The 24405-nt window shown below is 41.5% G+C and overlaps 1 protein-coding gene across 2 annotated transcripts in view; it reads left to right on the top strand.

Moving 5' to 3' along the window:
- The window catches only part of COL15A1 (collagen type XV alpha 1 chain), a 180413-nt gene that overhangs the window by 145447 nt on the left and 10561 nt on the right, over positions 1–24405 (top strand). For both annotated transcript variants that reach the window (XM_063130985.1, XM_063130976.1), the window contains exons 26-36: positions 2106–2183; positions 2271–2306; positions 7174–7227; positions 7321–7380; positions 9272–9340; positions 10174–10215; positions 13290–13329; positions 14910–14981; positions 18618–18664; positions 20346–20456; positions 23769–23913. In XM_063130985.1, the coding sequence (XP_062987055.1) occupies positions 2106–2183; positions 2271–2306; positions 7174–7227; positions 7321–7380; positions 9272–9340; positions 10174–10215; positions 13290–13329; positions 14910–14981; positions 18618–18664; positions 20346–20456; positions 23769–23913 (754 nt within the window). The remainder of the gene's footprint in view (positions 1–2105; positions 2184–2270; positions 2307–7173; positions 7228–7320; positions 7381–9271; positions 9341–10173; positions 10216–13289; positions 13330–14909; positions 14982–18617; positions 18665–20345; positions 20457–23768; positions 23914–24405) is intronic.

Raw genomic sequence — 24405 nt, 5'->3', positions numbered from 1 at the left:
GTAACACAGTGCCAGCTAGAGGTTACATAGTGTAAAAGCAGGGAAGGAAATGTGTTTCGTGTACTGCTTGGATTTCAATTGTACGATGAAATTGAGAGTAGATATGGTGGATTAACAGTCTCATGTAGAAAAGCCCTTAGATTACTCATATGCTTTCATTATATTCTCTACTCATATGCTTTCATTATATTCTCTACAGCAAGAGCACTAGAAACTGAAAACTCAGTTTCTCAGACTATGTGCCCATTGCCCGATTCTGTAGTTGGCAACGGTGGCCACTACAGGAAGGGCAAGGGTGCCCCAGTACAAACAGTTCAGTCTGGCCCCATACAATTGGAAAATGCCCACGGATAGTATTCAAAGGTTCAAAAAGAAAAATGGTCTTCAAGAAAAACTTATTCAAATGATGATGATGATGATGATGATGATGATGATGTACCACCTTTCTGAAGTCAATCAAAGCAGTTCACAAAAAGTTTAGAAAATAAAAACCATAATCAAATTAAAACACAGTCAAACATTAAAACCAAACTTAAAAACCATAACAATGTTTAGAAAGCCAAGCTGAAAAGTTTACATGTCTAAACTGTTTGTGCCGAACCTGTTTTTATGATTCTACAGATCTAGACCTCAATGTATGAAGAAGCGACGCTTTATGTCAATGGCAATGCCAACAGCAATCAGAACTTGCCATTCCTCTAATCACTGAGGATATCAAACAGATGAATCTGCAGAGTAGAACACTGTGCCCTGCACAGTACTGCAGACTACCCCAAAAGCTGAAGTGGATCTTGTCTCAGTGAAGTTGAAGTGTAGCTTGTTTCAATGAAGGGGATTAGAATAGTAGAAGCGGGACCCTTTCAATGCATCCCTCCACTGCAGGGAGGGCTCAGCTTTGCAGCCAAAAGGACAGATGTGTATGCAAGTGAACTAAAGGCTGGCACAGTGGCACAGTCACCAGAATGGGTTAAATTCAATGCCATGCTGGTGGAAGTCCACTAGTGCAACAGGACGTTTACCCCCCTCCTCTCCCTGTAGCCTTCTGCACCACCTGAAAATTTCCTCTGTAGGGTTTCTGAGTCCTCCAGAGTGGATTCTGAGGTTGTGTGGTGCACTATGGGCGGCGGGGGGTGGGGTGGGAATTGCGGAACATAGGGTGACCATATGAAAAGCAGGACTGGGCTCCTGTACCTTTAACAGTTGTATTGAAAAAGGAATTTCAGCAGGTGACATTTGTATATATGGAGAACCTGGTGAAATTTCCTCTTCATCACAACAGTTAAAGCTGCAGGTGCCCTGCCCTCTTTTAAATCTAGTCACTCTAGCATAGCTCCTGCACCTTTAAATGTTGTGATGAAGAGGGAATTTCCCCAAGTTTTCCATATATACAAATGACACCTGCTGAAATTCCTTTTTCAATACAACTGTTAAAGATACAGGAGCCACAATGTCCTCCTTTTCGTATGGTCACCTTAGCAGAATGACACCTTTGGATCTATAAAAAATACCACTGTTCATGCAATTATCTGTTCATTTGTAACTTTCTTTTTAATATAAAGGAAACCTTTTTATATATAAAAGTGCAGAACTTCTCTGGGGATTGTGGGGTAGTTTTCTGACGACATTGGATGGGAACAATTAGTACTGTGCACAGGCATTTTCTACCACATGTTTTCAAAACTGTCCACCACCACCCCACCACCCATACTCACTTGACTCAGGGGAGGAATAATTACAAACAGATTGAACTTGATGAGGGCAGTTCCAGGTTGGCCCCACCACCCTATACATGCGATGGCTGCCTTTTCCCTATGATGGCTGTGTTATTCTTGCCTGCTGTCCAGGAGCTAGATTTTCAGGATGAGGCCACCCTCCTTGCAAGCATATTCTTGTTTGTTTGGAAGAAAGCAGGATGAGGTTAAGAGTAAAGGAAAGCCTTATCCTCCATCTCTATCCATTTCTTGTCTTCTCATTCAGAAAGTGCTATTTCAATTCAGATTCATGCTAATTTTCAGCTTGAATGAATAAAGCAGCTGACTCATTGGCCAGATAGTATGTGCTGTTTCTTCTAAGTAAACAAGTAAGTTATTCTGTGGCTTTTGTAGGGTGAAAAGGGCGAGCCAGGAGCTATCTTGGCTTCAACTGACTCATTAACGGAATTGCTAAGAAGACCTGGAGAGAAGGTAGCTTTATTGGATGATTTTTTGCATTCCTTTGCTAGCTGTCACAGCATTCTTTTTAATCTTTTAATATAACCCTTTTCCTCACAGGGTGAACCTGGAATAACAGGACCACCTGGGCCATTGGTGAGCTACTTAATTTTTTTTAATCAGTTCATGAGAGGGAAATATTTCAACACTTATTAGAAAAGCGAAGGATGGAGGGAAATAGCTGGAATGAGTAAGGCTGGTAAGAAACAAATATTGTCTTAAAATCTAGGCCCATTAATAATATGTTTTCACATGTGTAATAATTCATCTTTCCCCTCTAAATCTGGTCTGTAACAAAGACCGCAAACAACCCTGCCGATTTTCCCTCACTACCCCAAACGCCTGGAATTTCTTCACATGTGTGGTGTAAATGTCAAGGTCATCTTTCCCACGAAGCCTTTGACAACCACTTAGATAAGGTGACCATATGAAAAGGAGGACAGGGCTCCTTTATCTTTAACAGTTGCATAGAAAAGGGAATTTCAGCAGGTGTCATTTGTATATATGGAGAACCTGGTGAAATTCCCTCTTCATCACAACAGTTAAAGTTGCAGGTGCCCTGCCCTCTTTTAAATCTGGTCACTCTAGTATAGCTCCTACAGCTTTAACTTGTGTGATGAAGAGGAAATTTCACCAGGTTCTCCATATATGCAAATAACACCTGCTGAAATTCCCTTTTCAAGGCAACTGTTAAAGATACAGGAGCCCTGTCCTTCTTTTCATATGGTCATCCTAACTTAGAGCTCATCTCAACTGAAGCAAACCCAATTCCTTCCTTCCTTCCATCCCTCCCCACCCTATCTCCACAGAATTTAGATTGTAAGTATCTTTGTTCTGATATTACTCAGTAAAGTGTTACACAAATTCATTATTTGCTCTCTGAAATTATTTATATCTTGCTTTTGAAAACAAATTTCAAGCCAACTTAGAAGAAGTAAAATGCAACCATTAAAGCAGCTTGCCCCAACCTAGTGTCCTTCAGATGTGTTAGACCACAGCACAGTATGCCCCAGCAGGTCTCCCAGTATGCCCCAGCAGCTCAAGGTAGACTGCTTTAAAGACACACTGAATATGTTTAGCATCAAACACAGCAGCTTTTAAACAAGTTTAAAAAACCTATTAAACCACCACGTCAGTAATAATAAATGGAAGTCCTACTCATCATTTTATTTTTCACAGTCTATCCCTTGTGAACAACTTCACATACGGCACAAGTAGCCCAAGAGAAAAGCTCAAAAGCACTCTTTTTAGTGTCTTATGTGAACCAACCAATGTCATGTATGAAATAAACTAAACTGTCCTGGTTTGGGGTTGGGCCCCAGGAGAAGCAGCTGGTCAGTCTGGTGCTTTAGGAGGCTCTGGTGGAAGGAAGCAGAGATGTTGAGTATAACCTTCCCCAGATTTCTTCCTCTCTGTAATTCAATACACAACCAATAAAAACTCATCTTTAAAAATCTGCAGTTCTATTCACACAACTTCAAGTAACTCAATGGGACTTGCTCCCAAGTAAGAGTTGCACCTTGTGGCTGCAATCCTATGCAGGCCCCTTGAGCCCAGCAAAATCTCCTGCTACGTTGTGGCTGGCATCCAAAAAAATAAGAGTAAAATGAGAAAATATGCACAGGGAGCCTAGAAGTGAATAAAAGTTATCCTTCACAAAAAGGAGATTTCTGCTGCTTTAACGCCATCTCCTTTTAGATGCAGACTTTCACTGGGTATTTACTAGTCTATCGAAAAGCTGCAAAGATCAAAGTAGCATTGGTACATTGCCTGTGGGGAAGCTCTTTAATGCTCATTCCATCTCCATCAATGACAAAAGTGACTTGCATATTTTTTTTTCTAAACCTCCCATAACGTTATGAATGACATATTTTCCCCACCTAGCTCAGTGTTGTCTGCAGCTCCTCAAGGTTATCAGGGAGTCCTTCAATGTTCTACTTGTATTGTATGTTCAGTGACAACTGCTGGTGCTCCATCATGTTTCTAGGTACCCCGTATCTCTCTACTCCTGCCTACTTCATTATTGATCACCCTACCTTGATCAGTGATGCTTCTGCTATAGAAGAATATCAGGCAATGCTTACAGTTGGCTAACTTTTTAAAACTTCTTTTTAAAAAGTTCAACCACACCACCTCTTATTCATATTTTAAAATGTCTGGGGATCTTTCCACCTAGTACCATCTGACTCCCTGTTGTCATTATAACCTTTCTGTTCCTTTGCTGTTGCATTCTGCTTACTTATCTCTGTATTTCTACCCTGGAGACTTAATATTTTCAGCTTAGTTTCTTTTACTTGCCTTTCTTAAGCTTTAGCCATTCTTTGTTAAGGATGAGATGAAATTAATTCCATTTGCATATTAATGCCAAGATACTGTACCTGATTTTGCACTTTTGAACCACAACTCAGTTATCCTTTGAAATTCGCACCACTCTGAATTTTGCAATGGAGTTCTCCAATCAAAAAAATGCATACAAAAATGTGTTTATACAAAAACGTCTGCTAGTGAAATAATGTTTAAAAATAGAAAATGGTCTCTAGTGCAGCCCCCACCCCCATTATAGTTTGGTGATGCGGCCGTGCCCCCCCCCCCCCAAATGGTGGCAAACCAGAATGGAGGTGTAAAGGGGAGAAATTTAACATGAAAACAAACTAAATTTGCCCCTTTTTGGTGCCATGGCAACAGCAGGAATGTGGCCCATGGGGGCTCGGGGTGGGAAATGACTCCCAAATCCTCTGAAGTTGCCCACCCCTGCTGTAGTAACTTACTCAGATTTTGCATTTCTGGCAGTTGCTCAAAGGTGGTGGTGATGATACACCTTTTAGGGAGTGCAAGAAGGTAGACACCCCTTCTCACTTACAAAGCACGTATATATTTTTCCTCAGGAAGTACCTATATCTCTGGTTATGCTGCAATATAAAATGTAACCCAAAGTAAATAGACTTAAAATACACTACAATTTAATTTTGAATACCTCAGAGAGCAGTCCTTTTAGCCTTGCTGTGAATTTTGCTCTCCCAGGATCTACACTACTGTTTTAAAGCGCTTTATAACAGTTTTGACAACTGTTGGGGCCCAGGACACACTCCATATGCCGCTTTCAAAACTGTTATAAAGTGCTTTAAAGCAGTATCGAAGATCCGACCCCACTAATATGTATGCGTGCGTATACACACCTAAATATCTTTTACCCTGGCTGACATCTCAAATGACTCCCCTACCTTGTAAAGGCTACTGAAAGAGGTGAGTTTGGCTTGTTTTGGTTTATTAACATATTCCTGTTTCACGCCTCTGCAGTCTTGAGGTGATCAACTACATCCTAGCTGTAGAATAAATAAGGCAAAGAGCTCCATCACAGCTACTTTTTAAATCCAGTTTTCATCCACGGTTTCCCCCTCCGTTTCCTTAGTGAGTCGAGTGCTGGGCACTTTCATGTCTGTGCATTGTTGCGCTATTTCAGCTCATGTATCTTTTCAACTGGAGCACTACTATGCCAATGAAAACTCCCGACCCACTTCCTATGCTTTCCTTGCCCCTGCAGTTAATTGTTCATTTAAAAATATATATTGATAAAGCACCTGTTGCTGCTGCTCTTAAAATCCTGCATCTGCTTTCTTTCTGAATATATCTACTCCAGGCTCATTTGGTAACATTCATCTATTTAATTTCTCCACAATTCACAACCACCTTTTTTTCTTAATTTCAGCTTAACTCCTTTTCTTCTGCTCTGTCATCCTTATATGGTCAGAAATGTTGGACTTACCTCTTCCTCTCTTCTGATGGGGTTTATTGACTTCAAGGTTCTGGTATTCATGATAAAGTAATAATCATATAGTAAGCTATCCTGTCCCAGTCCCCTGCTAGATCACTAGCATGTTTAGGATATTAGAAACAAGTAACTTCACCATGTTTGTGGACTGTCTAGTTTCAATATGGTTTGTTGTATCATAAAAATTTGTATAATTATTTTTTACCCTTCGTATTATAGATTAATTATTTTATCAGCTTTTTATTAAAGTTTATTTAATGGTAGCTCCATCCTAATTTTGCACTTTACAAATTCTCTTAAACCCATTTTGCTTTGTGTGTTGACTTTGGTTTAAGATAAGAGCTTTATTAATCATTGTGTTTCTTAATTACTATACACGTTGTGTGTGCTGTTTAACAGATTCAAGAATTTTTAGTTGATTAATCATCTGTGTTTTAACCAATTATCTATACATTTGCATTTTGCCACAACATCAATTAACCAAAGCTATCACTAATTTTCAAGAGGAAAGGACATTATGTATTCTTTCTCATTCCCTATTATAGTTATACATCAGAACAACAACAATATATATATCCTTTACATCCAGCCCCTTAGCATACATTTCAGTTACCATGGGGATGTTAGCAAAAATCTCATGCCAGTATCCCTCAAGAACTGGAATTCCAGCCACCTCTCCTTTTTCCATGTACACCAAAATAATTACGCCATAAGGCTTACCAAGGCATTTTGCTTTTATTTCATGTAGGACTGCTACATTTAATCAACCCAATTCATCAATTAATAAGTGCCCCTGATGTACTGGGTACCATATTTGAAGAGACGTTCAGCTACTCTACCCTTTGAGGGACAGGGCAGAGAGAAGTCTGTTAGTTGTCATCTTCAACTTGTAACCCCCCTTAGTCTATCTTTTCTCTTATCACAGTTAATCCATTAAGAAAGAAAAGATGAAATAGCTGCACAAGGCCTTCTCATTGGAAATGCTAGGAGCTCTCCATCTGGAAGCACCCTAACTCTGTTTGCCCCATGCTTAGGGGTGAATGCTACTGTGGTAGAGTCACTTGCAGCAAAATATAGCTCCGTTGTCAGTAAAAAAAATTAAAAGTAGAAATGCCGCCATAAACACACTGGAGATATAGAGCATTTTTCCAGTTTTCTTTTCCCTCTGCTCATCACAGTCCTTTTTGTCTTTAGGGATCAACTGGACGTCCAGGACATAAAGGAGAACTTGGTTTTCCTGGCCGGCCTGTATGTATATGTTTTCTGTGGGGAATGATTTTTTTATCATTATTTTTATATCAGCACTAACACAATTGTTGTTTGTTTGTGTTCTTCCTCCAGGGACGCCCTGGCCTGAATGGACTGAAAGGCATAAAAGGTGAACGGGGTATAACATTATATGTAAGTTCTATAGAAATGAAGAGTTCCTACTAATTGTATAAGAAGATGCAGCTATAGTCTGGACAGACAAAAGGAAGTACTTCTTCACACAGTGCATAATTAACATGGGATTCACTGCCATAGGATGTGGTGACAGCCACTGGTTTAGATGGCTTTAAAAGGAGAGTGGATAAGGTTTTTCAATGGTGTTAGGTATGATAACTAAATGGAACCTCCATGGTCAGTGGCAGTGTACCTCTGAAATTCAGTTGCTAGGGAAGCATAGACTAGGAGAGGGCTGTTGCCATTATACCCTCCTTATGGGCTTCCTGAAAACCTCTGGCTAGCCACTGTTGGGAAGAGGATGTTAGGTAAAATTGAGAGCCAGTGTGGTATAGGGGTTAGTGTGTTGAACTATGAGTCGGGAGATTTGAGTTCTAGACCCCACTCGGCCATGGAAGCTCACTGGGTGAATTTGGGCCAGTTACAGACACTCAGCCCAACCTACCTCGCAGGGTTGTTGTTCTGAGGATAAAATGGAAAGGAGGAGGAGGATGTACGCCATATGGGGTTCCTTAAGGAGGAAAAAAGGGCAGGCTATAAATGTAATAAATAAATAAACAAGGACATTGGCTAGGGATGTAGGAGAAATTAATTTCAGTTCAATTTACCCAATTTGCATCTTCTGAAACCAAATGCAGACCGGAATGCAATCTGTGGTTGAAGTCCAAACATTTCTGAGCTTGTGATGTGATTTCCTGAACGAACAAAAAATGCATTCAAAAAATGAATATATGTGAAAAATACACATGAAAAAGTGTTTGAAAAATATGCACAAACATGCATTGATCACTGGGAGAAAAGGAATACACTTCAAAAACATGCACGATGTGTAAATTTAGGGAAATGTTCATGAAATTTCGCACAAATGTTTGTGCAAAAAGAAAAAAAAAGCTCACCATCTGATAAGGACATGAGTTTGGAACGAGTTTTGAGGTGGAATTCAGGGACCCTTTGCAAGCTCGGGTTTTGTTGATTTGTACATCCCTAGTTTTGGCCTAATATAGCAGGGTTCTTTTATTACTTACCTCCTAATCCCATGCTGAGATCTATAGATGTGCCTGTTTTTGTACCAAGAGTAGAATAAACATGGGCAAAATGACCCACATTGCAAATGATTTCCAGGTGCATGTGAACTACTCACATACAGCTTCCTTCAAGAGTGCTAAGGTTGCTTCACACAAGCATGCTTGTCAGTCGATGTTTGCAACATCAAAATGAGTTGCAGGTATGAATGAGCCATCACACCTCAGATAGAACTTCCCTATTTCCCAGTGTTGCTTCAAATGCAATACTTTTCAATAGAGTCAATTGATACATTCAGTTCTCAAGTGCTGAGTAATAAAGTGAAGAGAAAGCAAAACGAAGTGATGAGTAATAAAGTGATGAGAAGCCATACATCAGGGGTGGGGTATTTGTGGCCCTCTAGATATTAATGAACTACAGCCCCCATCAGACCTCACTGGGGCTGATGAGATCCTGAGACTGTAGGAAGAATGAGGTTTTCCCTGGGATTATTTATTTATTTATCTTTTGGATGCACAGGGACTGAGCCATGACCAGCCATGACTTTTGGGCTGGTGTAGAAACGGCCTTAGTGTGTCATGTGAACCATTCCTAAGCATAGTGGCTACATAACTACGGTTTAAACGCACTCGCCAACCACTTGCTGCAAAAGGGTTAGCGGTCTAACCATGCCTTAGTGTGTTGTCTGAACAGGCCCATAGTTTCTTCTTAAAAATATATATGAAAGGCTAAGATTAAAAAGTGGTGAGGCAGTTGCTTCCCCTGATGTTCATGTGCTGCAATTTGACAGTGATCCCCAGTGCTTCCCTCCATTTTGTCTTTTTAGGGCCTCCCTGGTTTGCGTGGACCGCCTGGACCTCCAGGTCCTCCAGGTCGTGTGGTATATATTAAAGGAGTAAGTACATTCACATTTCTCATCCTGTTTGGCTTTCAAAGGGTCTTGGGAGGATTGTTCTGTCATAGAGAATAGGTGGCTATGAGCCATTACAACTAAATGTAGCCTCCATCTTCAGTGGCAATATTGTCAGAAGCTGGAAACGAGGAAGGACTATCTCTAGGTTGCTGTGCTTGTGAGCTTCCCAGGGGCTTGTTCCTGTCGGACACAATGTGATCCAACTTGATAACCCCTCAGTATGTTCCAACACAGACAAGTTCTTAAAATAGTTTGCAGAGCCTGAGCGTTATCTTGACAACACTACTTGACAGCTAAGTTTCTAGTGGGTTAAGAGAGAAAATGCTCATAAAGCTGTTCTTGATAGTTGATCACTGCAGAACAAGTGTGTGTAACTGTAGCCACCATGAAAGAAAGGCAGCCTGGGAAAAAGTGGGCCTGATGGCCTTTTCAATAGCACATATATAGTGCAGGAGCAGGGAGTGGGGGGCATTTTCACGTTCCAAAGTGTTCAGACAAGACGCTAAACCATGCTGCTTACCCACAAAATTCCGTTAACCATTTTGTGGTTAAGCAGCATGGTTTAGCGTGTTGTATGAATGGGGCCAGTGCCTCCTCAGAAGGTTGAAAATTGTATTTGCATGTAATGCGTTAGCTTAAGAAACTGACCCTATCCATGTGCATCATTTTTGCAACTAGAAGTACTTTATTATGTGAGCTTTCACTGTCCAAACTGAAAAATCCTTCCAACAGGGTCACATATCTGGCATTAATACACTGCTTTTAAAAATAGGGTCAGTATTTACTCTACTTATTTTCCTCCCATTTTTGAATAGACAGTTTTCCCAATTTCGCCCAGGCCTCAGTGCAAAACAACAGTAAGTCACGTATAGTATCCATGCTTAATATTTATTGTTTGTTGATAAATGTATGTTTGTCTGCATGGGTCATGAGGACTAGCAATGTAAATAAATATCATGTTCTATTCTGACGTATCTGTTTTGGGTTCTTGTCCGTTGCTTCACCACCCACCCGAATAACATTGCATGTTGAACGTGCGTCTTCAAGGCAGGGCCAAAGCTTTAAAATAGCAGATAGTGGTAATCACTTATTTACGTGCTCATTAAAACAGAGTTTCAGGAGAAAGATAAATAAAACTGTAGGCGTTGGGCTTAAAATGATCTTGATAGCATTCTTCAAGAAGGAGCCTCATGTTTCTTAGAAAGTAAATATTGTCCTTGTGGAGGCACGCTCTGTGTGTGTGTGTGTGTGTGTGTGTGTGTGTGTGTTTGACTGCAAACACCTCTATAGGTACACAGTGCATTTCTACTTCATGGTTGTTAAAATTGCCTTCAGTCTTAAGTAAAATCTACTTTTAAAATCTGTCCTTTAAAAAAAAAATTTTTTTTCTGAAGGAAGCATTCATTTTAATATCAGTCACTTTATTACGGTCCGAGACCAGCACAACAATAATCCAGTAACAACAACCATACAAAATAGTACAGATCCTTAGTTCCCATCTCCCAGAGATTTAACAGTCCTCCGAGGTTAATAGGTTATGACGTGTCCTCATAGCCAAGTGGCAGAATTTAGCAACCTTATAAGTAACTGAGGGGTTTCTATCAGCAAGGAGAAACTTGGTATAAAATTCTTCAGTGTTACCTGGAAAGTCCTGTAGTAGAGGATGGATTAAACCTGACCGGGCCTCTGAGTAGAACGAGCAGTGTAAAAGCACATGAGAGGATGTCTCTATCTCACCTGAATCACATGGGCAGAACCTTTGGGGGACTGGAATTCCTTGATATCTGCCTTCTATGAACTTGGAAGGGAGAGCATTATAGCGAGCCCTAGCAAACTAGTTTTAATATATTCCACCACTGCCCCACCGGCGCCACTTCCCTACTGCAGCAAATGCCACAGTCTGAGAGAGGCAAGCAAACAGATCTCTTGGAGGAGCAGATCCCTCTCCCAATCTCTTGCTCTCACTTTGGGAGAGGCCTCAGGGTGGGAGATCAGCAGAGCAGGCTCTCTGAAGAGGCCACCCACTTGCCTGTCCTTTTTGAAAACTCTCCCAAAGCGAGAGATCGAGTGGTAGGGCAGCGTCTCGGGAGAGCTGCATCAGCCTCACAAACTCATTGGCTCCTCTCTCCGCAGACGCTGCCTACCCAGTCTCTCATTCAGGGGACTTTCCCAGAGCGAGCATAGGCATGCGCAAAGGGTGTGCCAGGTGTGCCCAGACACACCTTAATGATGTCTCAAGCAATAAGCGCTGAATTGAGGGGGGCATTTCTCCTCATTCCCCCCACACACACACCTGCAGTGGCCTTCCTGCCATCAGGCAAGCTGAATGCAGAGGAGGACATCAGTATCTACAGTGGTTAATAAATAAATGAATAAAAATGACATCCTTTATGACTAAGTATTCAATAAATGTTCACCTTTTTTAAAAAAAATAGGGGGGAGAATCTCCTGGGGGTGCACACCCTAATGAAACATAGGCTGTGCATGCCTATGAGAGTGAAAGATTGGGTGGGCAGGCAGCCTTTTTGTAGGGTGACCATATGAAAAAGAGGACAGGGCTCCTGTATCTTTAACAGTAATGCAGAAAAGGGAATTTCAGCAGGTGTCAATTGAAAAGGGTGAAATTCCCTTTTCATCACAACAGTTAAAGCTACACTAGCTATGGGAGAGTGACCAGATACAAAAGAGGGCAGGGCTTCTGCCGCTTTAACTGTTGTGATGAAGAAGGAATTTCACCCTCTTCAATTGACACCTGTTGAAATTCCCTTTTCTACATTACTGTTAAAGATACAGGAGCCCTGTCCTCCTTTTCATAGGGTCACCCCTACTTTTTGGAAAGCCCACCCAATATCCTGTTCTGGGAGAGTTCCCCCAAGTGAGCGGCCTCTCTGGCGAGGCACCCAGTTCCAAATGCCATGCTTTGAAGGGTCCTTCCTCCAAGTGAGGCATTTTGAGATGGCCCTGGAGAAGACTGCCTGTACTGCCTCTACAGGCAATCTCCATGGCGACCCCACAATGCCTCTGGCATTGCTGCAGATGCACCTCAGTACAGCAAACATAAATATGCAAATCCATATATATTTTCAATGCACACGTGGATGTACAACCCCATTCACATTGTGGTCTCCATCCAAGCTCTCTTGATCTACCTGAATGGCTATGTACTTTGATGGGGATGCAGAGTGAAGGGGGTGGGGGATATCCACATCTCAGGAAAGAGCCATAGCTCGATGGTAAGCACATGCTTTAGGACCCAGTTCTGTCCCTCGCATCTCCATTTGAAAATGAATCTCATGTAGCCGCATGGTATGTGTATGTTTTAGCTCCCACAGATGGTGTGGTCAGATTAGGAAACCGCCCCGGGGGAAAGGGGAATGCCACCTCCAGCATTATGAGCCCACCCCAAATTGTGTGTGTGTGTGTGTGTGTGTGTGTGTGTGTGTGTGTGTAAAACTACATTTCCCTTTTAACACCTCAGGGGAGACCTGATCACAGATTTCATAGTATTATCTAAATTATCCCTAAATTGCCGTCCGTTTGTTTGGAAGGTAAACTACTATCAATTTCATCTAATCAACAATAAAAGTGCCAACACAATCTGTTATTTTAAAATCCAGACTCTGCAATGATCATCCAGAGTAATCATCGTGGCATGCACGTATTGCTCTTAGTCCGACAGCACGGCACATAGGATTTCCTTAGAGCTGCAAGGATGCAATGCTACGTGACTAAGAACCTGCAACACCAAACAGTCACCTGTTGCAGTGCTTTGGTAATCCAACGAATGTTCCATAAAGCAATATTGCTATTAATTCTGTGCTTGGATTGTGCTTGTGCTATAAGCGTGTCATCAAAGGTGACAAATCTCACATGAAGACATCGTTCCTGAGTACACTTATGTTAACTGCATTCTGAATATATTTCTACGTAGGCAAGCACTGATCGCCCTGGAAATCAAGAAGCGATAGCTGGTAAGTTTGTCAGTAACTGAGCCCCCAATTCTAAGTTCTAGTGATGTCAAATTCAAAAGTTATTGGTAGGTTTGTTTTCAGATTTGGAATTGGGGTAAGGTGGGATGGGGACAGGCAAAATAATGGATTTGTGGGCATCTGCTTTCCCCACCTCTTTAATCCATTTGAGACTAGACCACAGACCATCCTGGGCCTGCCTCTAGTCTGAAAGAGAGATGTCACAGACCTAAGGCTCATCATTTTTATACCACCCAATAGCCAAAGCGCTCTGACTCACAACAATTAAAACCATAAAATATAACAAAATAAAACATATTATCAAAGTTTAAAACTACAGTATAAAATCAAAATAAATCCTAGCAGCAGTATAAAGACTTTAAATAGAGTAACAGATAAAATACAATAGAAACCGAAAGACTGCAATGCCTGGGCAAATGAAAGATTCTGAAATCTTGCACTGAAATGACCACAAGGTAGGTGCCAGGCAAGCCTCTCTTAGGAGCTCATTCCAAAGCCAGAGTGCCACAACAGGAAAGGCCCTCTTCTTAGTAGCCACCCACCTCACTTTATTTGGCAGGGTCTCCTGGAGAAGAACCACTGAAGGTGCTCCTGAAGAAGGACCACTAATAATGCAAATGCTAAGTCAAAATTAGCATACCATTAATATAACTTTAGAGTTTACCTGAAATGATTTTTATGGGAGTAAAGATGGTTCAGAGGTATCTGCTGTTCTTGCAACAATTGTTCACCTCCAGCATTGAAATAGGAGCAGATTCTACATGAAATTGCTTTGGATCAGTGGAATAATCAAATAAAATCTAGTCAAGTACCCAAACAACACTGGAAATATCATGATTAGGCTCTGACAGAGCAACCCTATATATCAATTGTGCAGGGAAAGGAATACTTCTGGGAAAGACTTTCTCTCAGTCCCACCAACATCCCAAGCACACCTGATGGGTATGCCAAGAGAGGGCCTTCTTGGTGGCTGCTCCATGGCTCTGGAACTCCCTTCCCAGGAAGGCTAGACTGGTTCCCTCTGTGCTACACTTTCGGAGGCAGGCAAACACTAACTACTCTGGACCTGTGTTAATGTTTGTTGTTTTTACTCTGTTACTGTTTTTAATTTTTTAAAAATGTTTTTAATTTTACTGCAGGTTTAATTCTATTTTAGCTTTTATAAATGTATATTTATATGTTTTAATAGTACATGTTTTAATCTTTTAAACTGCATTGAGCCCCAGTATTGGGAAATAAATAATAATAATAATAATAATAATAATAATAATAATAATAATAATCCATCACAATGCCAGCAGAATGGCTGCCATAACTTCCATGTGCTTGGTCCAGGAGGGGAGGGGTAAACGCACAACCAGAAAATGCAAAGGTAGTACTGTCTCTTGGAAAGGTCCAGACTGTTGAATTTTAAAGGTTGTCACTTTAGAAGCACTAGAACATTAGAATGTAGATAGCTAACATTGTATTTCTGTCTAGTACCATGTGGATGCCATCCGCTGTGCAACCTCCCTCCTTTAATTGAGAGAACTTTTTCTTATGGAAACATTTTCTAAAAACAGGTTCCTGGAGTGTACGTGGTCCACTAGCCATCAAAGGTGAAAAAGGAGACAGAGGCCCACCAGGGCCACCAGGTATCATACATAAAAGGCTGCTTCCTTACTTTAGAGGGTGATGGTGCATGAGGATATGCCAGAAATAACTTAAAATCATCTCCATAAAAATTAGGAAGACTACATTTGACACAACGAGTTATATACAATGTTAGTCCTACTTTGATTAGAGCCATTGAAATGAATGTTAGACGAAAGTTGGATATAAACCATTGGATACAACCCATTTACATGTAGGGTGGAAAAAACAGCTGTAACACCAGAATTTTAAATTCTGAAAGGTAAAGTGGGGCATTTCTACTGATTTATTATTTTAAAAACTGTGCACCAGTTGCTGGGGAGCATGGGTGGGAGGGTGCTGTTGCACCATGTCCTGTTTGTTTACACAGTGGCCAACCAGGGATGAACAGAGTGCTGGACTAGATGGACCCTTGGTCTGATCCAGCATGACACGTCTTATGTAGAAATAGATTACTTGGGAGGCATTTTTCCATCGATTACATTTTTAATTGATTAATTCTCCCAATTGACCCATTTAATATTGCAGCCCCAAAATGGTGATTCCTTCCCCTCCTCCACGCCTAGCAGTAGTTCTTAAACTGTTCTAATAATGGATCTTCCTTTGTGTGGCCCTCTGCCAAAAACGTAAAAAGTGGACTCATCAGGCACACCACTATCAACCTCAGCTACCCCGTGTCCCCTAGCAAGGTGAAAATCATCATCATCATCATCATTATCATCATCATCATCAATATTTCAGGATTATTTTAAGAATTACTATGATATGCTTTGAATATTCAAAAGCTATATATGAAATAAGTATTTTTTTTGCGATTGTCAACACTTGGGCTGCAATTTGGGAGAATTGCTAATTTTTTAAAAAAAATACCTAGATTTGTACAAGGATAGGTTTGCATGTGAATCTCTTAGAAGATTTTTGATTTTATGCAACCCAGAGGTACTTCCTTCTTATAAATCTCAAACATTGGGAGAAACTCATCTCTGAAAGAGGGAAGGGACTAGATCTGAGCCTCATTGTGCAGTAATTAACTATTAGGTATACAGAGGTGGATGTAAAATGCCTGTAACAAACCAGCTGCTTAATATGAACAGGAAACTCAGTGTTTCCAGATATTCTGGATCACTTTTCAAATAGTCGAATTCTCAGTCAGGCAACTAGCATCACCCTCCACTGCCTTGACCTGACTTTTGTTCTGACATTGAAAAAATATCCATGCTCTTGACAGGCAGGATAGATTTGTGGCGATTATGTTTTGTATTTTAGTGGGCAATTATCGCACTCAAAGCAAGTGTTGAGGGCCTGGAAGGGGAAACTCTTAAGAAGGATACTATGTAGTTGATGCCTAAGAGGGAAGCAGATAAGGGCTTTGTCAAAACTGGTTTCCATGGAGACAACTTGTACCATGTTTGACTATGGTTGCTAACAGTCCTTAACAGTACTCCATGTCCTGATGTATAAAAAAAGAAAACCTCAAAATCCTCGGCAAGAGATGAAACAGGGAAATATGTTGTTTCCTTTCCCACCTCCCATGCCCCAGCGGTTTTTCTTAAACGGTTCTACAGAGGACAAGGGTTAGTATTACTAAGGCCATCGCTAGACCTAAGGTTTATCCCTGGATCGTCCAGGGGTCAAACCTGTTCACCTAGGTTCCACACAGGGGATCCAGTGCTCAGGCAGGGGCGAACCCTGGATGATGCCAGGATAAACCTTAGGTCTAGCTGTGGCCTAGGTCTTGAGGTTTGACATGAAGTTTCAAGGCTTTAGTTTCCTTCATATGTTATACAGGGGAAGGAGTTAAACCACAGGGTGAGAAGTTAGAAGCTGTTGGGTAGCAGGGGGCATTAAAATAAAAAGGATACTCTCGACATTAGGGTCAGCATTGTTGATGTTGTTTTAAAAAGGGGGCCATCTTTTGAATAGAGCAAGGGTTTAAGAGTTAGCAACACTGGCTCTGCCTTTTCATTAGGAAAAAGGAAAGGAACCTCTCGTGCAAGCACTGAGTCATTACTGACTCTTGGAGGGACGCCAGCTTTCGCTGACATTTTCTTGGCAGGCCTTATAACGGGGTGGTTTGCCGTTGCCTTCCCTGGCTGTTATTACCTTTCCCCCAGCTAACTGGGTACTCATTTTACTAACCTCGGGAGGATGGAAGGCTGAGTCAACCTGAGCCGGCTGCCTGAAACCAGCTTCCGCTGGGATCGTACTCAGGCCATGGGGAGAGTTTCAGCTGCAGAAACTGCTGCTTTACCGCTCTGTGCCACACAAGGCTCATGCTTTTTGATTAACTCCTATCAGATTTCATGGATTCTTTCCTGGGGTTCTGGTTGGAGGACTGAATTGCCCCCATTGACCCTCCACAGGCCGGCTGATGTCAGTGGGCATGGCTACAGCCACAGACATCATAGACTTAGTTCATACATATCGGCAACTCAGATTCTGGGTTGAGTCTGGGTTGTTGAATTGTGGGTTGTCACTGAATCGTGAGTTGTGGTTACATGTGAACTATGCTTTAACTATGGGTTGTTAACTATAAACAACCTAGGAAGAGAACCCATGGTTTGTTGTTGAGTTGTGAACTCTGGGCTGTTTGTGGTTAACTACCCATTGTTAAACCAAAGTGCAGGGTTTGCAAGTAATGACAAGCCATGATTTAGCAATGACCCACAATTCAATAACAACCCATACTCAAAGTTGGTGTTACATGTGAACCAGGCCATTGTCTTTGAGTTCCGTGAACTGGGCCATTGAGTTCTGTGCCCCTCTCAGCATTGGGAAAGGGACTCAGCCTCTGCCAGGAGGAGGCTGGTCTTGTCCCTGGTTTCATGGAGTGCACATTGTTCCCAAGGGGTACCACTTGGCTGGCACTGGAAAGAGCAATCGTTCTAGCTGGTGCCAGCTTAGTCCCTGGCTTTGTACAGTATGTGTCATCCTCATGGGGTTCCGTGTCTGACTCAGAGCACAATCGTATGCATATTTAGAGGGAGAAAAAGTCCTACAACTCCCAGCATTCCCCAGCCAGCCATACTGGGAAATGCTGGACTTTTTTCTGTCTAGGACTGCGCCTTTAATGAGTTAAGTTAGTCATTACTAACTTAAGTCCCATTCATTTCAATGGACTAACATTGGATGCAACCCAAAGCCAGAACCTGACCATTGGTGTTCCATCAGAGGAAGGGCCTTTGCCTTGGAGGAAGGCAACTTTTGGTTCCCATCCATTTTTATTGTTTTCTGATAACCCATTTTTTGATTTGCCCTGCTGGAGAAGAAAATTAAAGTATAAAGAAAAGTTTGTCCAGATTCCTCTGAGTCATTGGTTAGATGTTTTGCAGGCAGCCCAGTTGGCCGGTAATGATGAGTGGCTTTTTTTAAAAAAACGTTTGGACTTTTAAAACTGACCTTCTGGGATGAGGCCAAAGCTATTTGGCCAATTCCAGACATGTTAACTATTAACATAGCAATATCGCGCATAGCAGATATGTTTGTTAAAGCGACATTAACAAAGAAGAGAAAAAAATATGTCTGCCGCATGGAAAGGTCAAATTTATTATAGTAATTTGTTCCACTTTAAACTTTAAAAATAGTTATGGAGTTAATAGAAATGGAGATTACATAAAACTCTTTCTCTTCCTTTCCAGGTCCTCCTCTGCCATCAGCATATTTGGGCCACTTAGACATCATGAAGGTAGTTATTGCCTGTTAGCAGACAAATTCGGCCTCTGGCTGTCTAATTTACAGATGCAATTATTAGCTGATATTTTGGCGTTTTCAGCCTAACAGCTGCCATATTCACAGGCCGTCCCTGGCCTTCACAGAGCTTCCACTTTCCAAACTGGAGATGGTGCCTATTTGTTTAAGAGCCTCTGCAATGCCGCAAGCTGTCCTTTTACTGCCTCCGCTTTCTTCAGGCACAACTGGAATGACTGAGGTGTGTGGGGTTGCTCCAACCCGTGTGCTTCAAAAAGGCAGAGATCCTGGCAGTCTACAAGGGCCCTGGTACACGCCATGCATCTTGGCATTGCTGACATTTGCCACTGAAGATCGCTGCAAAACTGCAGCGCTTGTTCCTCTGCCTTTTCCTTCATTGCTGTCTTCCCCCAACCCCCAATGACTGCTCAGATGATTTAACAGACATTAACATGTTATGGTTTCCTGTGAAAATGAGGGCCAGTGTGGTGTAGAGTACTGGATTTGGGTTGGAGAGATCTCATTGAAATGGCTGCTCACTGGGTGGCTGAGGGCACATTTGCCATCTTTTATTCTAACCTAGGGTGACCATATGAAAAGGAGGACAGGGCTCCTGTATCTTTAACAGTTGTATCTAAAAGGGAATTTCAGCAGGTGTCATTTGTGTATATGGCAAACCTGGTGAAATTTCCTCTTCATCACAACAGTTAAAGCTGTAGGTGCCCTGCCCTCTTTTAAATCTGGTCACAGTATGGCTGCAGTATAGCTCCTGCAACTTTAACTGTTGTGATGAAGAGGAAATTTCACCAGGTGTGACATGCATACAAATAACACCTGCTAAGATTCCCTTTTCTATGCAACTGTTAAAGATACAGGAGCCCTGTCCTCCTTTTCATATGGTCACCCTATTCTAACCTACCTTACAGGGTTGTGGAGATAAAATGAGATAATCCTATGTTTGTTACCTTGAGCATGATTATAATCTAAATCTTCACAACAATACATGCTCTGTCTCATTCCAGTAATGAAAAATGTTTAATATTTATCCATACTTATGTTTGCTGTTCATCTCGGACACTTTTATACCCTCAGTAGGTAATGCTTGTATTTCATAGTATTCTGAAATATCACACAATATATTACAATATATATTCTCTCTCTCTCTCTCTCTCTCTCTCTCTCTCTCTCTCTCTCTCTCTCTCTCTATATATATATATTCTGGTAGAACTAAGGATGTGCCCTACATTGGAATGTAAGATATTTGAATGACACTGTGTTCTTTTCTAAACATATTTCATATGAGGGTATCCCACTAAAATCTGAGGGTCAGTACTCTTTTTTTAGTTGCAGATGTACAGCTGAACAGGTCGAGGCAGAACAAGCACATAGCAGGCAGTACTAGTTACACAGTGAAATCAGAATCCTCAATGCTTCTTTTCTCTGGGCATTTACCATCTCTGCCAGCCAAAACTCCAATTCAAAATTGCTGTCTTGAGGTTGTTTTTTTCCTTCATGCTCACAGAGAGAGAGATGCAAATTTGCTCTGTCATTTTCTTTGAATAAAGAAATAGTATGTGTAAGCGTATGTATATATACTCATAGATGTACACATATGCACAAACACTGGGTGATGTGATATGCTGTGAGGCTACTACATTAAGTATCTTCTCTTTTTTAAGGGTGAGAAAGGACACAGTGGAGAAAATGGCCTTAAAGGAGAAAAAGGAGAGCCAAATGGAGGATTTTTTATGTCTGGACCACCAGGACTCCCCGGAAGTCCAGGACCAGTGGTGAGGTTTTTTTCTGTATTATAAATAGTCTTATCAAGTCCATATTTATTAAAAGATGGACATTTATTACTTTTTATATTTTAATTAAGCCCAACTGACCCATCCCTGGCTTCCAAGCATTTAATATCGTGTGTGTGTGTGTGTGTGTGTGTGTGTGTGTGTGTGTGTGTGTGTATAGTCCTACATGCCTGATGCTCATAACTCTCCCCTTCTCCCAGCTTTTGAATTTTAGAATCATAGAGCTTTTCTAAACGAGCAATTTATTGCATGCTCGTGATTGGTCACTCATGGAAGTTTGCAGGTCCATTACACAATGTTATCAATGTCCAGGACATCTCCTGTGCTATCCTCTGGAAATCTTGCTTTTAAAAAAAATCCTGATAATGTGGTATTATCTGGGATACCGCAGGATCTCCCAGTGCATGAAGTTGACATTGTGCTACAATTCCACCACTAGATGGCTCTGTCTCATTAAGCACAATGGAGCCTTTATGAGATGGGAAGTTTTCAATTCAAAATCACATGGTTGCATGTAAAGGAGTGTATCACGATGGTGGGAAGACTTTGGAGGATGCAAGCCCCATTAAAGCCTTTATCAACCCTATCAATCCTGAACTCCAATCTTTACACATTTACCAGTTATACTACTTATTTGAGGTTGCACATACTACCTGTGTTAGGGGAAAATGGAAACAAAATAGAAGTTGAACAGTTCTGCCTTCTCTGCATCACCCATCCATATTCTGCCCATCGTTACCTACTATTTGCATAATTGAAAATACTTATTATTGTTTTTAGTATCCCTTGCCAGCCTCAGTTTTGCGATGGTGAATCTAGTCATGGAATCTTTCTTAGCATTTCTCTCAGCTTATTAAAATCCGCTTTCTTGAAATCCAAGGTGCATGTTTGACTATGCTCACCTCAGCTTTTCATAAGACCATGAATTCCAGCATTATGTGGTCACTTTTCCCAAAGTTTTGACTACTTTAATCCCATTGATCAACACTTTCCTATTGGTTAAAATCAAATCAAGGACAGCCAATCCCCTCATTCCTTCCTCCACCTTCTGGAAGAGGAAGTTGTCAGCAAGGCTTATCAGAAATGCATTGGAGATTCCATGCTTAGCAAAGTTTGTCTCCCAGCAGATATTAGGGTAGTTGAAGTTACAGCTAATTCTTGCTTCCCTGAAACATCTGTAATTTGTTTCAGGAAACCATGTTCCTATTGGTTTGGCAGTCTATGGTAGACGCCAACCACAATCTTGTGTCTATTTCATTCTCCATTTATTTTTACCCAAATGCTCACCACAGGGCTACCTTGTTTTTCAGTCTCTTGAATTCTGGTCAGGTGCACACCTTTCTGTTTCATCTGTGTTTTTTAACAAGTTATGCCCTTCAATTGCTACATTCCAGCCATGGCAGTCATCCCACCAAGACTCAGTTATACCTATCAAGTTGTATCTACCTTCCTGCGACTAGGAGTTCAGGCTCATCTTGTTTGTTTATTTGTTTATTTATTTATTTATTTATTTAAAATATTTATATCCTGCCCTATATCACTAAGATCTCAGGGCGGCGTACAGATAAAAACATACAGTATAAAACAATAAATATGCACAGTTAAAAACAAATTAAACTATTATCCAAGTTAAAACAATATATAATTTAAAAGCAATAGATACAGTTAAAACAGTTAAAACAATGTGCCAGTGAGTTTAACCATCAAAGGTTTTGTTAAAAAGCCATGTTTTTACTTGGCGTCGAAATGAAATCAATGTTGGCGTCAATCGGGCCTCCAAGGGGAGGGCATTCCACAGTCGGGGTGCCACCACAGAGAAAGCCCTCTCCTTTGTCCCATCATAATGTATATGTTGCATTGGTGGGATGCGGAGAAGGGCTCCTCCAACAGATCTAAGGTCTCGGGCAGGCATATATAAGGAGGGGCGCTCTCTCAAGTATCGAGGTCCCAAGCCTTTTAGGGCTTTAAACGTCATTTCCCATACTCTAGACATCAAAACCTTTGGGAGCAGTATTACAACATTCTTCTTCAAGGTTTCTCCTGCTATTTTAATGTGGGGTTGGCTAGGCAAACCCCTTAGCTGCGGTTAAGTTGAAGGAGAAAGATCTTGCGCAACCAGGCATATGTGCATAGCAGAACTTGTAGTGAAAGTAGGCAATGTATGACCTCATCATACCTCAGTGTGTAGAGTTTACCTAGTACCACTACCATTGGTTAGTTCTCATTAACCTGTACTTGGGCTGTATCACTGCAGACTGTAGGTGGGGTGGCTCATAAAACCAAATGCTCATCCATGCAGTTACACCCCCTCCACATAAAAAATTAGATGTTGAGGGAAAGACTAGGCTAGAAACTTTCTCCCTGACATCTAGTTGTCTACATGGAGGGAGTTCTTATTTTTATTTTGTGTGTGTGTGAAGGAGCATTCAGTGGTATGAGCCTCCCATCTGCAGTCTGAAGTAGTACAACCCCTACCCCACCCACCCCACACAGGTTTACAGTCTCGGTGAGAACTAGGCCCATATCCTCAAACCAGACAACTGTCTCTGTTTTTGAGTCCCTGGTTTCCCCTTTACAATGTGGCTACCCCAAGGAGAGCCCCAAAATTCAGGCAGCTCTGTTGTCCCACAAACCAATTCTAGCCAGTTTGTTCTTCACTAGGAGCAGGACTTTTGGGGGGGGGGGAAATACATGTCTTCATTGCCTATTCAATACCAGTTTGCCCCAAAATACTTGGAAATGCAACAAGGGATAGCTCACAACAATATATTGTTTCTCCCCCAGCTACTGTGAGGATTGCAACTAAGCCTGAGGTGGTAGCAAAATGACATCTTTGCCCCTGTTAATCAAAAGTTCCTGGTGTTTCAACTTTGCAGGCCCTGGCTCTACTACTCCCACCCACCCCCACCGGTGCTTACCTCACATCACTGTATAGGAGGCATGCAAACTTCAACTCCGTGATAAGAGAAAATGTCTGCATCATAAAAGCACTGATAAGAGCCTAATATTGTGATCTGGAGAGCATTCTCCAGGTATCACTGCTGTTCTCCAGGCTGCTGCATCTGAAAATTTTAGTTTAATAAGAAAAGAAAAGAAGATGGTATCATTTTATTTATTTATTTATTTTATTACATTTCTATATCGCCCCATGGCCGATGCTCTCTGGGCGGTTTATAAAGATTTAAACATTAAACATTAAAAATTGATATACAAAATTTAAATGCATAAAAGCAGACAACATACAAGATAATATACAACTTTATTTACAAATGTTTGTGTTTTCTGCTTTGACAGGGGCCGAAAGGAGACACAGTTGTTGGGCCCAGAGGCCCTCCAGGGGTACCTGGCCTACCTGGGCCTCCAGGGTTTGGGCCAGCTGGGCCACGTGGGCCCCCAGGACCTCCTGGCCCCCCGGGGCCTCCTGCCATCTATGGCTCAGGTATGTCAGATTGACATCTTTTTTTCTGCTGGGTGCAGCTGCGCATGAAGCGTGTATGTGCACACATGTGCATCTGTGTACCTGTGGCCATGAATGTGAATGGATATAAATATTTAAGCCTTTGTGGCCTATTTGGCATTTTACCCCTGCACTCGATGGCTAAGTTCTGTGGGAGGAGCCAACCTCACCCATATGTTAAAACCACGTGGTTATGGATCTGAAGAATAGTACAACTAGTTCCATTTAGCCAGAGGAACTCTGGAAAGTTCATTTGCATTTTAATGCAAATCTGCTGCATGGCTTTGCAATTGAAGGGACATTTTGGGATGTCCTATAAAATTCAGTCATTCAAAGGGAAAAGGTTAAAAAAATGTCCACGGGACACAGCCAAGCCTTTATTTAGTTATTTAGTTATTTTATTTGTATTTATATACTACCTTATTTGCTAGAAAGCCCCTGAAGCCTCTTTAGCCCAAGAATCTTGAGACACTT

This window comes from Elgaria multicarinata, chromosome 1, assembly GCF_023053635.1.
Source record: "Elgaria multicarinata webbii isolate HBS135686 ecotype San Diego chromosome 1, rElgMul1.1.pri, whole genome shotgun sequence".
Lineage (NCBI taxonomy): Eukaryota > Metazoa > Chordata > Lepidosauria > Squamata > Anguidae > Elgaria > Elgaria multicarinata.
This window is presented reverse-complemented; position numbering and strand designations above follow the sequence as displayed.